General features: G+C 46.1%; 1 protein-coding gene across 1 annotated transcript in view; it reads left to right on the forward strand.

The window, feature by feature from the left end:
- Positions 1 to 19,772, forward strand: part of SPOCK1 (sparc/osteonectin, cwcv and kazal-like domains proteoglycan (testican) 1) — a 336,259-nt gene that overhangs the window by 170,559 nt on the left and 145,928 nt on the right. The window contains exon 4 of the mRNA XM_010844619.1: positions 4,272 to 4,398. Within this exon, the coding sequence (XP_010842921.1) occupies positions 4,272 to 4,398 (127 nt within the window). The remainder of the gene's footprint in view (positions 1 to 4,271; positions 4,399 to 19,772) is intronic.

A 19,772-nucleotide genomic window follows, 5' to 3' on the forward strand; every position in this document is an offset into this window, starting at 1 on the left:
CCACTTAGACTTCACATTCCAGGATGTCTGGCTCTAGGTCAGTGATCACACCATCGTGATTATCTTGGTCGTGAAGATCTTTTTTGTACAGTTCTTCTGTGTATTCTTGCCACCTCTTCCTTAATATCTTCTGCTTCTGTTAGGTCCATACCATTTCTGTCTTTTATCGAGCCCATCTTTGCATGAAATGTTCCCTTGGTATCTCTAATTTTCTTGAAGAGATAAGGATAAGCAATTGACCGAAAGAGAGGAAGCAATGCTGGTGATCTCCTGATTGTCTTCCCTTTTCAGCTTAGATTTTCTGTGTGGAGCCGAGAATAGGGTGGGAGGCGTGGCTGCCCCTGGCACCAGCCAGACTGGGGTGGAGGTAGGGTTTTGAGGCCAAAGGGAGGGCTGGCAGGACCTGCCTCCCAGACTAAATTGCTTGTGTCGCCCCAGTTGATTAATGTCTGTGACACCGGGAATAGCAGTGCCATCAAGACACCTTCATCGGATTTCACTCTTCATTGACTCAAGAAGTGAAATATCTGAGAGCCTGAAAGCTTAGTCCCTTGCCTCACCTGGGTTGGTTATTTTTTATGGTTTGCACTGAATTGCAGGGATTGAAATATATACCCAATAACCAGGGAAGTTATGCTTCCTTGGGCTCACATCTACTTGTACATTACTTTGTGTAATTTGGCCTCTGGACAGAGAGTACTGATTTGGGTGCCATTTTCTCACGAGTCCTAGTGGAATAAGAAATACTTGAGTTTGTCTGAATGTAACAGGTATGCTTGTCTCATTAGAATTGGGAAAACTCAGCATGCTTTGGCCTTTGTACCTTTAGTCCCCAGGGCATCCCAGGGTCAGAGGTGGTTCCTCCTGGGCATGATCCATGACCACCTGGCATGGGGTATGAGCGAGAGCTTCCTCCTCCACAGGTGTAGAGTCAGGGACAGTGTTTCAGAAGGGCTTTATTGATAAGACTGAGCCTTGATAGTGAAAATGTAGATGCCAAAGTAGGGAATTAAAATGTTCCCAGAGAAATGCAGTCAATTTCAGGGTAACTTCAACTTGACAAATGTATATGAAGTAACTTGGCTGTATTTCTTTGTGACAGTGGGCACTTCACTTCTGCTATTCATTTGTGTGTCCAATTCCTCATTTATAAACTAAAGTCCTTAGACTAGATTCATTTTAAGGGGTTTTCAGGCTCAGTCTGTGATTTTGTGATTAACTGCTAGTAACCAGTGCAGTGGTCAGCACTAAGGGATCCACCCACTCACCCAACAAGGCTATATTGAGCATCCTTGATGCCCCAGACCACTAGGAAGCCCTAGAAAGCCTCATCTCTTTGTCTCCCCTTAATGTATTTAACGGTGAAGTTCAGGTCCAGAGACAGGGATGACCCATCTTTACTGGCTGGTGATTAATTGGTAGTTCTATCTTTTCCTTAATGCCAGTGACTCAGCATTCACTTCTCCCTGGCCTGCCTTTGGCTAAGCTCCTGCCATCTGCCTTCCTCTGGGGCATCATCACACATGGTAGTCTGCTCCAGCAAAGCTGCCCACTTTCTAGACTTTATTACCACTCTCTGGGAACTCAAAACAAGAATTACTTTGGCTATGGGCGCACACGCTGGGGACTGACCCAGGAGAGAGGCTGCCAGACACAGAACTGCTGCCTGTATTTGCTGATTCATTATCAGCGTCAGACAATCTGCTGTGAGAATGATGATAAATGTGTGGTGTTCTTCTGAAGGAATCACCCACTCCGAGATTAAAGCCCATGCCGGCAGCCTGCTTGTCTGCTGCCTGGAGTCTCATCCCCTCCCATCCCTTTTTCTGTAGTGCAGAATACATCTTGAAAGAAGAAAGTGTGTTTGGTTAAAGATAATAGGAGACCCATATCCATGTGATTTAGAAATGTGAACAGTAGATGTTTTTATTCCAGACAGAGAGGCAGGGACAAGGTGAGTAACTGCTGAGGAAGCAGGGAGGCATTGGAGAGAGGAGCCCTAGTGGTGAACGTGTAGGTGCCCCCAGCGAATCATTCAGGTGAGTCATCTAAGTGTGTCTGAGGAGGGTTGAAGGAAAGCCATCCCGACACTCTGTGGCTGTGTGATTGTCACCATTACCTAGCCACCAATCCTTTCCGGTGGGCAAACCCTTCCCCAGCTTGGTTTTAGTTGTCCCTGTGAGTAAAATGAGTCATCTGGACCAGCCATCCCAAGTGCCCTCATAGGACTTCCTTTCCGAGTTCATTGTTCAGATGGGCTCGGTCTATGACCCTGTCTGGCCTGGGGTCCCCAGTTTCTCTAAGGTGTTGTGCACAGGGTGTGTGGTCACCCTCCTGATGTCAACCGCCAAGGTATTGGGTTGGCCAGAAAGTTCATTTGGGTTTCCCATAAGCGAGCGAACTTTTGGGCCAACCCAATAATTCCCCAAACGGACCTCCTTCCTCTTACTGCCTCCCACAAATCACTGGGACAGGATTGAGGTAGGATAAGAACCAAGTTGGTGGATGCCATTTGTGTCTCACTGTCGTTCATTTGGAAGAGGGTAGGTCACATCAGATGCCACACCTGAATTCCCGAGGTGCTGAAGATCCCTTCTACACTTGGCAGAAAAGATTTACTCCTTGTGGCCCGTGAGTTCTGGGGAGTTCAGCACCAACTCCAAACCTAGGGCCTTAGACTTAAGTCACATTTCTATGGCAATGGTGCTTTCATTCCCTACAGCTCCATCTGATAGGGCATATAATAATGATAATGGGCTTCCCTGGTGACTCAGTGGTAAAGAATTCACTTTGCCAATGCAAGGGATGTGGGTTCAATCCTTGGATCAAGACGATCTCCTTGAGAAGGAAATGGGAACCCACTCCAGTATTCTTGCCTGGGAAATCCCGTGGACAGAGGAGCCTGGCTGGCTACAGCCCACAGGGTCACAAAGAGTAAGACACGATATAGTGACGAAACAACAATAATAATGGTAATGACATTTTGATTGCTCCCTTTTTTCCAGGCGTTGTACTGAGTCATTTACATACATGAGCCATTTTAATCCTCATACTATCTGCTTGAAAGAGATACTATTCCTTGTCCCCCGACCCCCCACCACTTTAAAGATAAGGAAACTGAAACTTACAGGGTGAAATATCCTGCTATGATGGCACGGTAAGTGGCAGAGCTGAGGTTTGGACTTGTATTTTCTGGCTCTGGAGCCCAACTAAGCCCCTCACAGGATGGCCCAGGCAAAGTGTGTCAAGGGCACAATACCCACCTGGCTTGCCTGTCCGCCACCCAGCCCTCGCCCCTTGGCCAGGGATGTGGCTCCCAACGGTCTGCTGGGAAAGCAGTTCCTCTAAGAGAGGAAGGGTGGCCGTAACTGCAGGCCTTGATTTTGGTGGTTTATGATATGAGGACAGGGCTCTTTCCGTGGACATAAGCCATCCTAATAGCGCCATTTATCATTATGACAAAGGTTAGGCTAGGGAGATGCCAGAGCTGAAATGAAAGAGTAGAATTCTGATGATTTTAGCAGCTGAAAGTGACATCACCTCAGAGCCGCTGTCGCATGGCAAATTGAAAGCTGGACTGAAATTGCTTTAAAACATATCCAGAGATGCTTTTCCACAGCTGTGATAAAGCCGTTTGGTTGTGTTTGCTTCTATCTAGACTACTCTCTGAGTCGTCTGTGCGTCCTCCTCCTTGGAGGATGCTCATCAGCCCTGGAGGCATCTGAGGCTCTGGGTGCTGAGTGGGGACACCTGTGATCTGCCACCCTCCTCAGGGGGCTGGAGGAACTGACAGAGTCAGTTTCTCATTGTCTTTCTAGTGTGTTGTCAATGTCTCTTCAGCACAGGGAGCTCAGTGCTCTGTGTTGGCTTGGGCGGGTGGGATGGGGGGTGAGAAGGTGGGAGGGAGGTTCAAGAGGGAGCGATATATGTAGACCTATAGTTGATTCACTGTACTATACGGCAGAAACTGGCACAACCTTGTAAAGCAATTATATTCCAATTAAAAAAAGTAAGTCATGTGTTTACTACATTTTTAGTGGCCACATTGCTTTCTCCTGTCCATCTGGTGGGTGAACCTAGGTTTTTGGAACTGTCTCCTGCCTGCTATCAGTGAGCTGGACTCCATGCGGATGCTAGCCAGGGGACTTGGGGATGCGTGGGACTGTTTGACCAGCCCTCTTTTACTTGGCCTTTATCCAGGTAACCTGGAGGAGAAAGACCCCTGGAAACTGGAGCGACAGTTACTTATGCCCTCTTTTTTTTATCCTCAGGCAAAAGAAGGGGACAGTGGTCCACAAGCACTGGGTCGGACCTTCGAATCTGGTCAAGTGCAAGCCCTGCCCCGCGGCACAGTCAGCCATGGTCTGTGGCTCCGATGGCCACACCTATACATCCAAGGTCAGTTTTCTTCATTGTCTTTTTTTTTCTTGTCATCAAGAAGTACTCTGTGTCTGCTTGTTCTGACAAGGCTCTCTGGGCGGAAACAGGACCCTGTGAATCTTGGTGGACTTGAGGTCTTGCCTTTGATAAGCTGCCACAGGAATAGACTCTTTGACTGAAGAGATGAGATAAAATCATTGTGATCCATGTAACTGGAGTGATCAAGGGCTAAGGGGAAGACGGGTGATTCCAAGAGTGGCCTGTAGTCCTGAAGTGAATCTAGACCAGCTTCCTGGAGTCGATGAGGGAGCAAACTGTTCCAAAGATGTGAGTCATTCAACCTAGCTGATGGGTAGCCAAGATATGAGGGGGACCCACGAGGGGGGCACCACGTCTTAGGGACGGCGAGGTGAAAGGAAGGCGAGTGATGTCAGCACATGTTCAAGCAGCATTTGTTGTGTATCTAGAATGTGTCCAGTGTGACACCAGACCCGGGGCTAGAGGGTCTGCCATTCCTTTCTCTGGGGACTTCAGGCCTTGCAGTCTAATGGGCGGGGGCTTGCTAGTATGGAGACGGGTCACTTTAACTCAAATCGATGAAGAGAAAATGATTTCATAGAAAAAGGAACTAGGGATAAAGTGGGTCTGTTTATTCTTATCAGAGTAATGAGGAAAAGAAGAGGAGCTTTTCATCTGGGCTCTAATAAAAGGAATTCGAGGCAGAGGGGCAGGCATCACCAGGGTGAAGGAGGGAGATTTTGTTCTTGGAATTCCGAATAGTCTCCTTGGGTAAAGGTTGTCCATCTGTGTTTGGGAATGGAAATTTCACTGGGTTAATGAATGGAAGAAAAAGAAACCACAAAATTGATAAGGGTTTACCTATTTGTTCTCTTATTCAACAAGTATAATTCAATACCCTCCTTAATGCTACGTGTGAAGAGTTGTGTGCAGGAGTCTCAGGAACTTTCTGTGAGACGTGGGTGGGGGGCAAGGAGTGAGGCTCTGACCCTCCCATCCCCTCTAGCCACAGCTGTCCCACTTTCATCTCCTTGTTTCCTGTGGAAAGTTCATTTGCAGAATAGAGTCGGGGATGATGAGAGTCACAGATGGTGACTCCTTGGGCGTTCATGGCCACGTGGCTGTGTGGTCCCTGGGCTTGGGCTGTTAGGCTGGTCCCACCTCTGTCCATTCCCCACTGCGTGGTGCATGGCTTCCATTCTCTGTGGTCCCCTCACCATCTGATCTTTACACCATGGAGATGGCACAGGCCGGGGGTCCCCTCTGCTGTCCTTGGAAGCTTATTTGGATTATGGTGAGGCTGTGCCAGGCTTTTCTACTGACTCTTCTTGATGTGAGTCATGTCTTTTTATTCACTGAAAGTAGACTTTTATTCTCTCTGTTTTTCACAGTTTTCTTACCAAAGGGAATATATGTAGCAAAGTGGGAAGCCGAAGGTTTGTCTCGCTTGGACCCAGACCTGTGTAATCTGCTTTAGAAGCTCAGTACTGCCATTACTGCTTGGTAGTCATTCCTTTGTTCTTTCAGCAGGTTTCGCTGGAGCCCTTCCTATGCACCAGGCTCTGTGCCGGGTGCTTGGGAATGTATGATGGAGTGGAAAGAAGCATGTTGGTTCTTCCTCCTGACCTAAGTCTGTAATCCTTACCCCCCCACCCCCCAACCTGAGACATGCTGTGTGAATTACAGCTTCTCCGCCCAGGATCATGGCCAAGAACTTCCTGGCCAGATAGCCCAGACCAACCTGGCTAAGTATGCCCACCTTCCCCTATTCCCTGCTCCCCTGACCCTGAAGGAACCAGAAAAATGTTCTAGATAGAAAAGATAGCATGGGCCAAGGCCCTAAGGCAGGATGATGAATTCGAAGAACTGAGAGTATGCCCTGATGGTGGCTCTGACAATAAGGGGAGAGGCACAGGGGAGGAGGAAGCAGAGGATGTGAGAATGGTCCAGGAGGAGACCGTCAGTCAAAGCTAGGAAGGTGAGCAGGTGGCTGGGCTGTGCCAAGCTTATGGGACACTTGTTACTGTAAGTACCTTCTTGCACATGTCTTTCTTAAGAGTGTGTAGTCCTAGAGGCAGAAATAATGCCCCTCTGCCTTCACCAGGCACAGGACACACAGTGGGTGCTCAGTATCATGGACAAGAGAGAGGAGCCCTTGCAGATTCCCACTGAGAAGGAATGGCGAGATTCCAGTTTGTGCAGCCCTTCCCGAATTTTAGTGATTGGGTTCCAGAGAGCTCGGTAACTGAGAGAAATCAGCCATCCCCACCCTGGGCCAAGTTGCTTAGCTAAACATCCACCCGGGGGCCCTGGCAGAGAGGGGCTCCTTGCAACAAGTCTGTCTTTGTGAAGCTCCAGTTTGTGCTGTTCAGTTATTCCCTCCAGCTCCGGAGTGAACTGTCTGATCCTGGCATCTGTGATTGGAGACGAGCCATGAAGTGTCAGTGAGTGATCAGGGGCTATTTGGGCACGTGGCACATTGCACATCAGACTCCAGCAACACCCTGCCTGCTCGCCTCTGTCTCTTATTCGCAGGAGGAGCTTCAAGTGCTTTTAGCTCCCTGTGACCCTTGAGCTACAAGGAGCAGTCGTAACCTGTCAGATGTGGCTTGAAATGCTGTCAGTTGCCCAGGGAATGTCTCTGCAAATGTTTGCTGGTCAGGGCCCCCCTGCAGTTTGGGCAGGAAAGTTGGCTTTTTGTGTTAGAGAAGGTTGCTTGCTTACAGGTAGTGATAAATAGCTTGTTTGAGAGGCAGGATCAGAATTTGAAAGGCTCCTTTGAATCAAGAATGATTCCTCAAAAGAGAAATGGCTTCCAGAGTCTGCTGGGCAGAGCCCCAAAGCCTGCCCCAGCTCCAGCCCCAGCCTGTTATTCCTCTAGTGCCCCTGAATTCCTGCACCTGCCTCAGTCCTGCTTCCCAGACCTGGTCAGCTGTCTTTTCTTGGAGCAAAAGCCTTCTCATCAGAAGTTGTAGTACCCTTCTCCCCATCCTCCGTGTAGGGTAGCCTGAGGCCCAAAGAGTCAAACGCAGTGGCAGAGTTTGATTCTCAAGCTTCCTGCCTGGTTATATGTAATCACACAATTCTAATCAAGTTAAAACAGAGGGGAGGGACTCGTGGAGGGCCATCATTGCACTGAAAAAATGGTGTGTGTGCGTGCTAAGTCGCTTCAGTCGTGTCTGACTCCCTCTGACTCTATGGGCTGTAGCCTGCCAGACTCCTCTGTCCATTGGATTCTCCAAGCAAGAATACTGGAGTGCGTTGCCATGCCCTCCTCCAGGGGACCTTCCTAACCCAGGGTTCAAACCCGCGTCTCTTATGTCTCCTGCATTGGCAGGCAGATTCTTTACCACTAGCACCACCTGGGAAGCCCAGGAAAATGGTGTGAACGTTGGTTTTTGACATTAGTTTCCTAGTTTTCTATCTTAACTTCTAGAAAGTTGAAATTCTCTTTTTCCAAAAGGAATGAATAAAATGCTGATGGTGTGCATTGACTGCCCAAGACCTCTGAAGCCAAGACCAATTCTAAACCCTTGTGGTGTACAATTAAACTTCCTTTCAGGGGAGATATTTCAGACTGGTCAGGTTCACTTATTGGAGTGCTTTAGTTATTGCCCCTATATCCACAACCACTTCTCTACTGAGGTTCAAGAGCACATTTTAGTCTCCCAGACAAAGCTGTCACAGGACCGCCAATAGACGGGCACTTAATAGAGTGAATGCGTTGACTATTAGTGAACAAATGACTTCCCATCCCCTGGAGTTATGACCTTTTTGAGGTCATTGGGGTCAAGAAACAAAGGACAGAGGAGTCCAGGATGCATGTATAACTAGAAGTGATTTTATGTCATAAATCAAATTCACAAAAAATTTGGCAAAAATGTATTACAACCCAGTCCCACCACCATCAAGGAAATCTGTAAGAAACCGTCAGTGTTCCAGGGGAAGTGCTAACCCTTTCACAGATGGATCAGAAGTCTGGGGCGTGCCGTCAGGAGCAGGGGGAGGACAGAGAGTGTCAGCTCTGTTCTCTTGGTGTTTGTCTTTAGGTTCCATCGAACGAACTTTCTTTCTGCTCTGGACTCTGAACGATCAGGAGCTCCTAGAACAGAGGGAGATGCATTTAGAACCTCAGTCTGTAGCAGGGCTCTTTCAGTGACCTGGCACCAGGGATGCTACTCAGAGCTCTGTGACTCCCCCAGGATCAAAGATAAAATCTACAAGAAGGCACAGAGTCTGGAGATGAAGGGATATAAGATGTTACATGGCAATAAATGACTCTGTATTCACACTCTATAAAGCATAACCCACAACAGATAAGGGACAGAAACCACTGGGAACAGGCAAGCAGAGGCCTGGCATGGTAGAGCACGGTGGAGACCCTGCCCCTCGATGTGGCTTCTAGACAGTAAGGATGACCCTCATCATTTAACTTGCCCTGAGGTCCTGGTGAGGAAAACTGAAGCAGTCCAGAAATTTGGTAAGTGTTTGGTGAATTCTTTCTTACTGTCGCACATTATGCTAAATGCTGGGGATGATGCAAAAGACAAAGCCCTCTTTTCACAGAATTCACAAGGAAGGTAGGTTACGGAGCAGTCTCCTTTCATTAAACTAGGTGTTCGGATAAGGGATGTTTGGGGTGCTGCGGGACATGGAACAGAGCCACCTCAACCAGTTTGGAGGTGTGAGTAGTCTTCTTAGAGGGAAGCAATGGTTCACTGAGATCTTAAACCTGGAAGGAGTCGCCCAGGGTACAGATCGGGGTGGGAGATATAGACAGCTCATTTCATCAGAGCAAAGAGGGAGTTGAAGAGATGAAACACAGCGAGAACCCCCTTGAAGCACTGCTGTGGTGCTGTCACACATGGACTGGGGATAGTGGCTTAACTACCTACAGAAATGAGGCTCGAAAACTATCAGGGACCACTTTTCCAGGGCATTGAAGGCCAAATGAGAGGGGTGGGACTTCACCCTAAGAACCCTGGTGGTCTTACTAAGGATCTATATTTTGCCTCCACTTACTCTGGCTGTACACCAGGAGTGGTCAGAGCAGGACTGGACTTGTATGGTGGCTGCAGAGCGGGATAGAATGCAGTCAGAAGAGGCATTCAGGAAGTCATAGCTGGACTTGGCGACTGTCTCAGGTTCAAATATAGAGAGTCATTTTAGCTTTGAGCTCAACAGAAGGACATTTTCACCATCTGGGTCCCAGTGGGACTTGCAGTTGCTCTTACCAATGGCTCCGTGGCCTCAGCCTAAACCAGAGGGAGCCTGGCATCTGTGAGTGCCTTGCCTTTCTCTGCTGTTAAATGCACAGAAAGATGAAAACTCCTGGGGTTCTGGCTGCTAACTTATAATTTTACCTGTAAGAGGGGAAGCGTCACTGTCTAGCTAGCCCAGGCTTCAGGTGGGCAGTTTCAGCTCTTCCTCCCTCTGGAGGGGAGAGGTCTTTGGGAAAAGTGTGAGCAGATGTGGAACAATGCTGGGGTCCTGGGAACTCAGAAGGCAGCTAGGGGTGGAGTTCCCCATGGCTCCATGTTCTGGCCCTGCTGACTCTCTCCTGGCTGGGCCTTTTTTACAATTTGTTTTTATTGATTTATTTTCGACCACATCATGTGGGATACAGGATCTTAGTTTCTGGACCAGGGATCAAACCCGTGCCCCCTGCAATGAAAGCGTGCATTCTTAACCACTGAACTGCTAGGGAAGTCCTCTCCCTGGTCAGACCTCTTTTAATAGGATTTCCTTGATGCCTCTCTATTTTTATACCTACGTGACCAGAGCTCAGCTGTCAGGGTTGGGCCTGCTTATATTGAGGCAGAAGCCGTATGGAGGAAGGAGAGGGTTCTTGGCTTGCCCCTGGGAACCTTGTTCCCTGGCATCAGCCTGGCTGTTGGGATTGGGGAAACTAGCAGGCAAACAGTCCTCTGCTCTGCCCCTCCCCTCCCAACAACATTTATTCATTAACTGCTGTGAAACAATTAGCAAATGGCTCCTTTCTATCTGGATGCAGGAGAGAGATGCCCAGTTAGGAAGTGCTGTGGAGGAGGACGGTTCTCCTCTGTTCTGAGAATGGGCACGTGAAGGAGGGGGAAAGAGAACTTGCCTTACAGGCTTGGCATTTCTTTCAACATATTGTCGCTGAGGGTTATATTATTTTCAGAGTTGTCTTAATAGTTTCCAACAATTGCTACCAAGTAAAGGTCATGTTTGAACTTCTTGGCAAATGGAGTCTCTGTTGGCCGGCATTTCCCATGAACAGTCTGTTCTGAGGGTTAGCATGAATCCAGGCCTGAATCTATGAGCCTTCTCAAGATAGCATCAGGCTCGGTGTGTCTTCTTAGTCTCCTGCAGACTTCTGTGGCCCTGTGTCCATGACAGGCATGGGTGATTTTTATATGCAGTTCCGCTGCTTTTTGGCTGCGTTGATGCTGTCAGTGTTCTCAGGGATATTTTTAGATAGCCCTGTCTCCATAGAACTTGCTGGGTGAGAATTGTCTTCACTTGCAAATGGCTCCTTGGTGAGGGCCTCACTTTTTTAAAAAATTAATTGTTATTGGCGTATAGTTGCTTTACAGTGTTTTGCTAGTTTCTGCTGTACAGCAAAGCCAATCAGCTAGATGTATACACATATCCCTTTTTTTGCATTTCCTTCCCATTTAGGTCACCACAGAGCACTGAGTGAAGTTCCTTGTACTATAGAGTAGGTTCTCATTAGTTATCTGTTTTATATGTACTGTTGATAGTGTATATATATGTCAATCCCAGTCTCTCAGTTCATCGCACCTCCCTCCTCCTTGGTATCCATACATTTGTTTCCTATATCTGTGTCTCTATTTCTGCTTTGCAAATAAGATCATCTATGCCACTTTTCTAGATTCCGCATATGCACGTTAATATACAATATTTTTCTCTGACTGACTATGCAGAAGAGAAGATGATTGGACAATGAGGTGGAAGACCTGCCTTTGCACATTTTGTGCAGGAGGAAACTGGAGCACCATGGTGATGGTCATGGTCCTAGGAACAAGCGGTATAGCAGCAATTAGGCAGGACATTGCATGCAGCCATGTATCCAGCCCTGTAGGGGAACTAAGAACTAAGAACTACCCAACCCCATCCCTACCTGCTCTCAGGTGGTCATGGGAGGAGAGGGTTGGATCATGTGCCTCTAGACCACGTGGACATCAAAGGTCTGATGAGGGAGTCGGGTCAGGTTTCACTATTAATATTTTAATTTTATGTAGCTTAGAAAAAAGCTAACATGAGAAGTGTCATGTCTTTGGAGACATACTTAGTGGCAGCTAACCAACTCTAAGCAAGTTTGTTGTATACATTAACCAGCTTGAAGTTTGGGGACAAGTCCTCCATACCAGATACCCCAACTTGCTTTTACCCCCCACCACACCCTGAGGTCTTGTTGATTTTCATCATCCTTTCTTCAGTCTGAGGGTGCTGAACCTCAATGAACAATGAGAAGTTAGTGTTTGTAGTATGAAAACCCTCAACTATTAGTTCTTGCCCTTGTTTGGCTATCATTCCCTCTTCTCTTTCATGAGGTTTTGGGAAGGAACAGGAATAAATAATATATAAGATATTTATTGTATATTAGGATATATGTTCTGGCTGCTATAGCAAAAGTCCAAATGGAACAGAGTCTTAAAAGGGATACAGTTTTACTTTTCTCTCTTGGAAACATTCTGAAGATAAGCAGCCTGGGGCCAACATGCTGCCTCTAGACTGTCAATCAATGACCAGCATCCTTTACTTTATTGTTTTGTCATCCTCAGCAGTTGGAACTATTGAGCTTCTGGATTCAAAGTGGCTGCTGTGTCCAGCCAGTTAGGAGGAAAGAGAGGAAGCAAGGTCTGTAAGTCACTAAGGTCCCTTCTGCTCACATCCTGCTGGCCATAACTTAATCATAAGACTATGCCAAGCTGCAGGAGAGGCTGGGAAATGAGGGTTTCTTTCTGGGCAGCTCTATGCTGCTGCTGCTAAGTCGCTTCAGTCATGTCCAACTCTGTGCCACCCCATAGACAGCCCACCAGGCTCTGCTGTCCCTGGGATTCTCCAGGCAAGAACACTGGAGTGGGTTGCCATTGCCTTCTCCAGGGCAGCTCTATACCCAGCTAAAATTTGAGAGTGGTATTATTAAAAAGAAGAATGGAGTGTATACTGGAGTAATCTAGAAGCCTCTACCCTAGTATTATTTTAAATAGTAACAACAGTGGCGATAACAGCAAAACAACAGTACTTAATTATTGAACATATATTAGATACTCTGATATTGTACTAAGTGCTGTAGTATTCTATTTTCTCCATTATTCCATTTAATTCTCACAATAAACTTTTGTGGTTGAGACCACTAGCAGTCTCAAAGAGGAGAAAAGTAAAACTTTGTCCGAGGTCAGCACAGCTCTTGGCAGCAGAGTAGATATTTGAACCATGGTCTGTCTGATTCTTGAATGACAGTCTTTACTTCTACGAGTTAAACGCCATCTGAAAAGTAATATAAAATACCAGCTGTATCATCAGGACGCTTTTGATTTCAAGTGACAGAAACATAACTCAAACTTAGCTTCATCAAAAAATGAAGATTTACTGGCATTCAAGGCTAGAAAGTATACGGGGGTAGGCAGACCTCAGAGAAAGAAGCGGAAATTCAGTGTTGACAGCACTGCCTTTCCTTCTTTCTCATCTTTGTCCGTCTCTGCTTGGCTTCATTCTGCCAAGAGGCTTTCTCCCCTTGGCAAGAAATATAGATTTTGACAGCCCCGGATTTATTTGCTTCTAGCCTAGAAAATGCAAAGAAATTTGCCAATATCTGTGTCTCAATCCCAGGAAAGGATTCCAATCAGCTGTTTTTGAACTGTGTGTCCATCCTTTAATTAAATACTATGGTCACGTGACCCTCTTAACTCTACCCTTCACTTTGATCAAGTGTAGTGTGTGTGTGTGTGTGTGTGTGTGTGTGTGTGTGTGTGTGTGTTTTAACCAGAAAAAAAGAGGGAAAGAGTATTTACTGGACTGAATACAAATGTTAAAGTAGTGTATTGTAGAATCACCTTTTAAAATATTGAATATTATTAAATATTTGTGTCATTACAGGCCTTAGCTAAATGACACTAGCTTGAGCATATCAGAATGTGTTAAGGTGTACTGTGTTTCTAGGAGGGGCTTCTCTGGTGGCTCACTGGTAAAGAATCTGCCTGCGATGCAGGAGCCGCTGGAGACAGAATTCAATCCCTGGGTTGGAAAGATCTCCTGGAGGAGGGCGTGGCAGCCCATGCAAGTATTCTTGCTTGGAGAGTACCATGGACAGAGAAGCCTGGTGATCTACAGTCCATGGGGTCGCAAAGAATCGGACATGACTGAAATGACTTGGCCTACACATGTTTCTAGAAATGGTAGACAAAAAAGGAACATATAATACAGGTCCATACCAGGCATGTTAGTTATCTAGTTGAAGAGGAATTTCATCTAAAATAAAATAGATTCAGCACCATTTTGATTCAGAAATCTTTTAAACCATTTGGCCTAGTGTTGTAATATTTCCTTCTAATCATGAGGTACACCTATCCTCAGTTGTATTAAGCTTTTGTTTCTTTTTGGAACATGCCAAAATAAGTCTTTTTGGCTCCTAAGGATAAACTTTCAGGCAAAATGGTTATTGTGACATTTTCAGAAAGCACAGATGTTCAGACAACACCCATGGTGAAAATGCATCCTCAGAATTTACATGGTCTACTTCAACATGCAGATTAGCTATGAAGTTATAGCAGAAGGAAGCAATGCAACTAATTATTTTACCACTTATTTCTATGCTGTATATGCAAACATGTGTTTAACCAAGATTTGAAGAATAGGTTTTCATTTCTTCTTCTCAAATGCCCTGAATAGAATGCCATGTAATTAGTCAGTGCTTTTGTTAAAAACACATTAGGAAGAATAACCTTCTTGTTGTCAGTTCTCTTGAATGCACAATTAAACCATTTGATAAAGCAATTACCTGAACACGATTATGAGCATCCTCACCTCAACAGGAGATGAAATTAAGGATTAGGAAAAATCACAAAGCACATGAAATCTCTGCCAGCCAATCCTTTAGAAGAGAGAAGCATCCCTGGCCAGAATGAATATGTTCAGTGTTATAAATCTAATTAAATAATTATAAACAACTTTAATTAAGTTCAGGTTCATGTTGCTTATATTTGTCTTTAAAAACAAGCAAACAAAATATTACCTGTTGGCTTATTGCTCAAATGAGTACAGTCATACTTGTTCATGACATTTTCCAAGAGAATATTTCAGTGCTAGATATGGATAATGCTCCTAAGGCACTTTCTATGCCTTGGGCTAGGACCTGTATGTTATGTCAGGGAATGAGGAGATAGTTCAGTTCAGTTTAGTAGCTCAGTTGTGTCCAACTCTTTGCGACCCCATGGACTGTAGCATGCCACACCTCCTTATCCATCACCAACTCCTGGAGTTTACTCAAACTCATGTCCATTGAGTTGTGATGCCATCCACCCATCTCATCCTCTGTTGTCCCCTTCTCCTCCTGCCTTTAATCTTTCCCACGTCAAGATCTTTTTAAGTGAGTCAGTTCTTCGCATCAGGTGGCCAAAGGATTGAGTTTCAGCTTCAGCATCAGTCCTTCCAATGAATCTTCAGGACTGATTTCCTTTAGGATGGACTGACTGGATCTCTTTGCAGTCCAAGGGACTCTCAAGAGTCTTCTCCAACACCACAGTTCAAAAGCATCAATTCTTCAGCACTCAGCTTTCTTTATAGTCCAACTCTCACATCCATACATGACTACAGGAAAAACCATAGCTTTGACTAGACAGACCTTTGTTGGCAAAGTAATGTCTTTCCTTTTTAATATGCTGTCTAGGTTGGTCATAACTTAACTTCCAAGGAGCAAGCATCTTCTAATTTCATGGCTGCAGAGGGGATCTTTAGCTGAGTTAGAATTTACTGTGAACTGATGCTGTAACTGCTGATTGAGAGATATGATTTAAATGATGCTCTCCCTTTTACCATAGTACTTTGGTGGTTTTCTCCCTTTCTAAAACAAGTGGAATGTTTTTGCATCTTTATATACCATGCATAGGATAGAAGTGCTCTATCCTTTGACCAAGGGTGGCACCTTCCTGTGATGTTGGATTCTGTCCATCAAGGTGCCCAGAATGGAAGATTTTCTGCACCAGGAAAGATCCTGTGTCCAAAAAAGCAATTTCCCCAAGTTCTTATCCAAAAGCACTAGTGATTGCTTTGAAATGCAAACCTCCCCAAAGGCAGGCTCTAAAGTGGTGACTAGGTACCACGGGAACCCAGGGACCCTGACTGGGTTGACCAGATGAAGTTCCTTATAAGGTTTTATTTGCTTTTTCCTCTCCTTATAGAGAGACCAAAAGATGACAGTAGGCTTAAGTTGGGTGGGACTCCCCAAAAGTGGTCCTGAGAAAGATCTGCTACATTTCTCATCTCTTCCACTGTTTTCTTGCTGGGAGCTCTCAAGAACAGTCACTGTCCTCAGTTCTATTAAGCATTTATTTGTAGCATACCACCATAGGACCCAATTCCCTGGCACCAAACAGAGCAAAATAGATGTGGAGTAGAAAGGATTCATCCTTTTGTGTGTGTGCATTTTAGCACATGTAATGGGATAGAATGGATTGAGCCTCCCTCACCCATATCTTCCTCTGCCCAAAGTGGCATAAACAAATTCCTGCAATTTTCAACTCCAGGGCTCTGCCTAAGCACCATCTCCTCAGTGAAGCATCCTTGAGCCCTTCCTACTAGGATAAGCCCAAGGGAACTTTGAGGGAAATTGATGATGGACTGGGAATTAGATGTGTTGATAGAATTGTAGCTGAGTAAGGAAAACACATTTTTTTTTAAAGAGATACATTGTAAAGAACATAGAGGATTTGCTTTTAAGATAATTTAAGTAAGATCAAGCAAATGTGGCAAAATCTTGGAAATTGTTGAACTGATGTTACAGCCAAATGGAAAAAAAAAAAAGCACAACATAAGAGTTGTGAGTTAAGCTTTATTTTGGGCCAAATGAGGACTATAGCCTGGGAGACAGTGTCTCAGATAGTTCCGAGGAGTTGCTCCAGAGAGGTAGCAGTGAAAGTTAGTATTATATGGGTGAGTTTGGTGAAGGGGGATACATGTGATCAAGCACATATTTTGAAAGAAGGTTGCTGCTAGTCACAAGGAGTAGATATCTCTGTTAATGATTTTACTGCTTTTTGGGCTCATGAAATCTTCTGAACTAACTATCTGAAGTCTTATTCTGACAGTTTTTCCCAGAGCCTAGAGGTCCTTATTCCTGATCTCCACCCTGAACCCCTTTTAGGGTGTGTTGAAGGTCAGCGACTGTAGTGACTAGTGACTTCATCCTTAGAGAGCCAGAAGGGGAGCAACAATTTTAGTTGGCATTGTGGAGATTCAGTATACTAATTTCTCCACTTTGGCATATATTCAGTTTTTCCTAAATAAAAAAATGTACAGTCTTTGAGGGGAGAAAATATTTCCTGCTAATCTTATTATCTCTAGTGTTGAATGCTGAAAATGAACATGGGTGGAAGAAAGGAAGCTATATTTGCAGGATGGTTTTAGGAAAAGCAAAAGTGGTAAACTTGTAAAAGTATAAAAATACATATCTCATATATTTAAATATAAAACCTAATGCTGTGTACTTCTAGGAAAAAAGAGAAACATCTTTGTGACCTTGGATTAGGCAAATATTTCTGAAGAACCTAATAGAGATGTTCTGTTGCTTTTAGGTTCAGGGGCCAGTGGTAGCACTTTCTCCTCTGTGGCTCTACAGTGTCTTCAGCAGAACATTCGTTTGCGCTAATGCTTCTTAGAAGATTTATTGTAGGCAAATGGAGTGACAAGTCCCTCCCTAGAAGTGGCTTCTCAGTGTCCCTGGATGCTCGTGCTTTGACTGGTTCTGCCCCGCCCCGGGTATTTTCTGTGTCCCTGCAACATCTGAGCCCCCAGAAGGATGCTCAGGCCGCTCTCAGCCTCACGGGGAGAGGAGGGTGCTCCTCTGCTGTGACTCCGGGTTGAACAGGTAGTTATAGGCTGTGCGCTGCTCCTGCTTTATGGTCCCCATGTCCCTCTGTGGCTTCAAGGCACACCTGTGCGCTCAGCACTGTTGTTACAAGTGCAAGGGGGCAAAGCCATCTGGTGGGGATGGAATTTACGGCCTTTTTAAGGATGACAAGTGAAGTGACTCTATCACTCTGGGCACAGTCTCAGAAGTCGAATGGAGGCAGCATGACAGCCACAGCTGTTCGTGTCAGCATGAGTTGCAGGGGGAGGGCGGCAGAGAGGGTGAGCTCTGACCTGGCGCCAGGCACTGGGCTGAGCCCTGACTGATGCTCATGACACAAGATGCCACTATCAACCCCACTTTCCGGAGGCAGACACTGAGGGTTAAGTGACACACTCAGGGTCATAGACTGAGCAGATGAGAGCTGGGATTTGAGTCCAAGTTTGTCTGCCTCTGAACCCTTTCCTCTCCCTGGCCCTGCCTCGTTCCTGTCCCCAGTAAGGTTCTCCTGTGTTGTTGTTCGCTCCTGTCACACCAGAGGAATGGAAGCCCAGTGAGCTTCCGTGGGCAGGCATGGGTGGGGGAGATGTGTGCCTGAGTGTAATCAGTGTTGCCTAGCACTCATGGGCCCATGCTCTGTGTTTGGTGTTATGCTGAGCACTTTCTACTTTATACACATCATTTCATTTCATGTTAATTTTTTCCTAGTATCTGGCTTCCTTCTCTAGAATGTAAGCTTTGAGAGGACAGCAGCTCTGCCTGTTTAGTTCCCTGCTGTGTCTGTGGCTCCATGAACACTGCTAAGCACACAGTGGGGCTTCCCAGGTGGCGCTAGAGGCAAAGAACCCACCTGCCAATGAAGGAGACTAAACAGACACAGGTTTGATCCCTGCGTCAGGAAGATCTCCTGGAGGAGGACATGGCCACCCACTCCAATGTTCTTGCCTGGAGAATCCCATGGACAGAGGAGCCTGGTGGGCTACAGTACATAGGGTCGCAAAGAGTTGAACATGACTGAAGTGACTTAGCACACACGCAAGCACACAGTCGGTGTGTGCTTTAGTTGAACAAATGGATTACAGCAGCCACCGAGACAGTGAAGAATTATTGCCCCCATTTTACATATTAGGAGAGTAAGGCACAGGAGGCATAATTGGTTTTCCCATGGCTCAGAGTCTGGAGCCAGGGAGAATGGGTACCCAGGGTGGTTTATTCTGGTGTTTCTGTTTTAACCACTCAGCTCTTCCTGGGGCATCAGCTGGGTGTGGTCCCCAAGGGTTTGAGTGGTTGATGGATGGGCTTCCTGTGAGCCTCACAAGGGGCACCATCCTAAGGCAGCAGAGGGAGGGAGATAATTGATGAGCTTAATTATCTGTGGCAATGACATGATGAGGGTGCCACCACTGGAGTGCTTCTTATTACTAGGCAGCATAGAATTCCTTGAAATGGGAGGGAGCCCATTGCAATGGGCTGCCACGAGATGGGAGCTGTCCCATTTGGTTCGCGGAGGTCTCCCCCGGAGCTCAGTGTTACAGTGTTGGAAAAAACGCTCAGCTGTATGAAACACAAATTATACTAGATGGAGAGCAGCTAGTTTCCTGGAGATCACAGTTGGCCTTCGTTAATGAATTTTGGCCTGATTAACACAGGTTCTGGATTGACATCAAAATATGCAAGGAGAAACTTGGCCGGGGTGGGAGGAGACTAGTTTAAACTCTCTAACTTTGAAATCGGGGGAAGGAAAGGCTTGTGTGAAGCCTGGAGCTGAGGACTGAATGTGTAATGAGCTCCTAGATCTTTGAAGCTGTACTGCTTTGCTCAGACCTCTGTAGACTAAGTCACCCCAGACTCTAGGGCCTTCTTGGCCCCATTCCATTCTCAAGGACACATGGCCAGCAGGGGATCTAAGGCTGAAGGACCCTCACAAGGGGTACCACCTGCTTCTCTCGTGGCCCATTCCCACAGCTCCTGGATAATTGTTATGCATCCTCATCTAAACCCATCATCCCCTGCAGTCTTCACCAAGACTTTCAATGGCTTTTTGCCTCCAAGCATGCCTTCTTATAGCTGTGTCCCTATTCCTCCCCTGCCTCCCTGGTGGCTCAGCTGGTAAAGTTTCCACCTGCAGTGCCAATAACTTGGATTTGATCCCTGGGTCAGAAAGATCCCCCGGAGGAGGGAATGGCTACCCACTCCAGTATTCTTGCCTGGAGAATTCCGTGAACAGAGGAGCCCAGTGGGCTACAGTCCTTGGGGTCAAAAAGAATCGGACACGACTGAGCAACTAACATTTTCATTT

This window comes from Bison bison, unplaced genomic scaffold (assembly GCF_000754665.1).
Source record: "Bison bison bison isolate TAMUID 2011002044 unplaced genomic scaffold, Bison_UMD1.0 scf7180017864203, whole genome shotgun sequence".
In the NCBI taxonomy this organism is placed as follows: domain Eukaryota; kingdom Metazoa; phylum Chordata; class Mammalia; order Artiodactyla; family Bovidae; genus Bison; species Bison bison.